Source organism: Amphimedon queenslandica, unplaced genomic scaffold (assembly GCF_000090795.2).
Source record: "Amphimedon queenslandica unplaced genomic scaffold, v1.1 AMPQUscaffold_11968, whole genome shotgun sequence".
Taxonomy (NCBI): Eukaryota; Metazoa; Porifera; class Demospongiae; order Haplosclerida; family Niphatidae; genus Amphimedon; species Amphimedon queenslandica.
Genome location: NW_003547793.1, coordinates 1 through 3,663, shown reverse-complemented (window position 1 = coordinate 3,663; position 3,663 = coordinate 1). Strand labels below are relative to the sequence as shown.

Here is a 3,663-nt window from a genome sequence, read left to right as displayed (position 1 = left end):
ATTAATATTTTAATCATTATATTATACACATATACATGTACATACTTTATTGCAGTTTTCAAAGAATGTTTTGTCAGATATTGGATCGTTGAGGTATGAACGAAGGAGATTAGCTCTCATTCCTTTGGGAGGCTCATTAGTCATTTTAACACCTAAACAATAAAATTACAAAAAATGAAGAATTCTCTCTTAGCCATTATTAACAAATACCCTGTACTATAGTACAGGGTATTTAAAAATTCACAAAAAATCAATTTGGATTGGAATTACATGTAGTTCTGGTAAAAATCCAATTACATGTACTTACCATTCTGTAGTATAGAGACAGGGAAGTCTTCAGAAGGATAGCTTGTCAGCCAGAGCCTGAACTCCTTGTGTGTATTCTCTGGTATAATAACCTGAAGAGAGAGTGTAGTATAACACACATGTACATGTATATGTACATACATACATGTAATACATGCACATACAGATGTATTAATGTACAATATACATGTACATGTACATGAGCTTGCATGCACATACACTGTACAGGCTCTACTCACTTCTTCACATATCTTCTCTAGTTTAGGCATCCATGATGTGGCCAAGTGACAGTTTTGTAGTACAACCCAAGTGCCCTCAGCAATAGCTTGATCTATCATCTTAGCAGCTATAGGACCCTAAAAAGAGAAAGAGATAGAGGAATGATAGTAGAGGTAGAATATCAAAATATCATACCTGTCCTTGTCCTAGAGATATGGTTTGACAGCGACTCCCACCAAATCCTTTATCCTCAGCAAACTTTAACAGTCCAGCCATTGGGTCGGCACCAGGTGAGAGTACAAATATAAGAGGAGCACAGCAATGAGAGTCAGAGAAACTACCGGCAAGATCAAAGGTAGGCGGCTCAATGTACTGCTGTCCCATTTTATCAGTTATGAAGTTTTGAACAGCAGGGACTATCTTATCTGGTCTTATGCACCTCAGAACAATCATACTGGAGAGAGAAAGAAAGAGCATACATGTACATTTGTAATTTAAGCAATGGTTTTGCATAATTATGTTTTTATTACCGATGCAGTCCTTTGACTTTCATCTCCCATGGATTAGGAAATTTTGTCTCATGAGGAGTAGGAGAATCATACAGTGTCTTCCATTCTGGACTGAAGTCTAAAAGAAACAAATTTAATTTAAGCATGTACATGTACACATACAATCTTTCCTTCAGTTATAATACATTTATAATTCTTTCTTTATTCTCCCTTACCATTCATTAGTCCTTTCAGCTCTGGTAAATTAGATGCTCTGACTATCTCACCCCACGACTTATCTGACAGCCAAGAAGGGAAAGGGTTTGGGTGAGGGTTCTCTAAAGCCACGCCTCCAGTGAGCAAGAACCTCCAACTCTCGTCCTCCACCTCCCCACGTCCCTTAAGTAACCCAATACAGAGCAATATAGAGAATAATAGTTTATCCTTCTCAAACAAAGACCGACAGACATTGTTGTATATGCTAAGGGTGAAGTGATCATTAAGGTTGGCTATTCTTTCCTGCAGGTCGGTTGATTTAACACTATTAGCTATTGACTGTGTGTATAGGTTAATGAACCAGGTTAGTGAGTATTGGTACATTGGTTCTATATTGGCTAAGTCTGATATGCAGAAGAATAGGATTGAGGAGTGAAAGGCGACTGGTTTGTAGCCGTTTCGAGTCTCGTCTATTTCTTTCTCTGTGGCTGATGCAACTTCCTAAGGAAAGAGAATGGAATAAAAAGGAAAATTAAAAGATAATTGTGATCATGTTCTACTTGTTTGGCTTGTATTTCTTCTGATAATGTCTTTGATGAGGAGAGTATCTTAATAGCAGTTTCATCCTCTAATATATTACCCTATAATAATATTTTTAAAATACAAATGTATTCTTCATACAGTAAGTCAGTCCACTGTACCTCTGCTGATAAAACTTCAAGAATTTTATCTTCAATTTCTTTCAACTACAATTAACAAAGAAGCATTTGATATACAATATACATTGAAGGTCTTGTCCTACCTGTTTCTTGTTTGCTGCACTCTCTATTATCAGTTCATTTTTCTTTTCTTCTAATTCTGGCTTCTCCCTAGCAGCGAGTATACCTAACAACTGATCCTCCAGTCCAGTAGGAGTAATCATGAAATTAACCAAACACACCTAAACAACAAAATGACATTTTAATTTGTATAGTTGTACATTTACTTACTTTAACAGATACTTCAGGAAGGTAGTGTGGGTTTCTAAATCTCGTAGTTATATAGAACCTAAAGTCCTGACTATACTCAATGACATTCTCTCCCAGTCTAATATACTCCACTCCTCCTTGTTTGAAGACCTGACGGAGCAGCAGAGGCTCCAGGAGTGGATCCAACTCTTCCCCAACATTCTCAAGGAGGACTGGAGTACCAAACTGTATTGAGTTCTCAAGTGTACGGGCATAGTTAGCATCAGAGAGTTTTATAACGGCTAGTTTATTGGGCCTTTCAAGGTTCTTGATCCATTTATTGGCCTGACCCTGTGGGTCAATGAGCAGCGGCCAGCGACGAGAGTTTGATAGTATGATCCCGTTATCAATAGAGAATGAGTCAACTGGTAGTCCTGCTATCTGCCAGTTCCTTATAGTCACTGGCTGTCCGAGTGTCTTACTCAATGAGAATGGATCAGAGCAAAGGATACCTTTATTAAGACACAACCGGTGCCATTCCCTGACACACTCCAGTCTAAAGTCAACAGTGAATGCTCCTAAATAAGCGACTATTCCTGAGGAAAGAAGAACATCCCCTGTTACATTATCGTATAATTGTCCAAGCTCTCTTGCTGCCTCGCTCCACCTGTCCTTCTCTCCTCCCAGTCCATCTATCAGTTTCTCAGCTCTGTCTAGCTTCTTTGAGCAAATGTCAATGTTCTCTTCGAGCTGCTCCTTCTTAGCAGTCATAGCATCAAACTCGTCATTGAGGGACTGGAGCTTATCCAATACCTAAAGACAGAAAAATAAAAGTAAATAAAGTGACATGCAAACACAGCATTAATATTGTAAATTTGTAATAAATATTATACATGTACATGTACATGTACAGAACATATATACAATGTACTTGTACATGTATGCATGTATACATTTAGCATACAGCTTTTAGTTCAGCTCTTTTAGTGTTCAATTTCTCCATTTGTACGGACAATTCTTGCTCTGCAATGGCAAGACTTTCTTTCTTTGGAGCAACGACTTTGGCCACTCTGTCATAGACTTCCATGGCACGCGTCCACTTGCACAATCCTTCACAAGCAGTGGATGCTGTCTTCACTACATCTGGATGAAACTCTGCATTTGTTATGTACCTACACGTACAATAAAGAAAGAGAAGATACATGTACATATACATGTAATTTAAAATGCAGTAAGTACGTGTACATGTGCATACTCAGGGTTTCGAGCTGATTCTGACAAACATTTATGACCATTTCTTTAAAATAAGCAAATTTATAAAAATTATAGCCCATGATTTTTTCCAAAAAATGGCTCCGAAATCACCCTAAATTTTTATTACATTTTTTATACATATTGATGTCTTTATGCTGTGTAGAAAGTTTGAGCTGATTCCGACAAATACTTTTTGAGTTATGACCATTTTTAAAAACAAGCCAAATTTGAAA

The 3,663-nt window shown here is 37.5% G+C and overlaps 1 protein-coding gene across 1 annotated transcript; it reads right to left on the bottom strand.

Moving 5' to 3' along the window:
* Positions 1–21: 21 nt before the first annotated feature.
* LOC100640596 (dynein heavy chain 3, axonemal-like) lies at positions 22–3,342 on the bottom strand. The gene is made up of 11 exons (XM_020004777.1): positions 3,141–3,342; positions 2,219–2,989; positions 2,032–2,169; positions 1,931–1,975; positions 1,790–1,870; positions 1,250–1,730; positions 1,056–1,152; positions 721–979; positions 546–662; positions 308–398; positions 22–152 (listed from the first exon to the last, which is right to left on the bottom strand). Exons 1-11 carry the CDS (start codon positions 3,261–3,263, stop codon positions 22–24), a joined length of 2,334 nt encoding a protein of 777 aa, XP_019860336.1. The 5' UTR covers positions 3,264–3,342.
* Positions 3,343–3,663: the final 321 nt, after the last annotated feature.

Excerpts from the sequence above, each read along its gene's own strand:
- LOC100640596 (XM_020004777.1), bottom strand. The coding sequence starts at position 3,263 with ATGGAAGTCTATGACAGAGTGGCCAAAGTCGTTGCTCCAAAGAAAGAA. Across the intron at positions 1,976-2,031 it reads GTGCAGCAAACAAGAAACAG|TTGAAAGAAATTGAAGATAA; the intron begins GTAGGACAAGAC and ends TGTTAATTGTAG. Across the intron at positions 1,731-1,789 it reads AAGAAATACAAGCCAAACAA|GAAGTTGCATCAGCCACAGA; the intron begins GTAGAACATGAT and ends CTCTTTCCTTAG.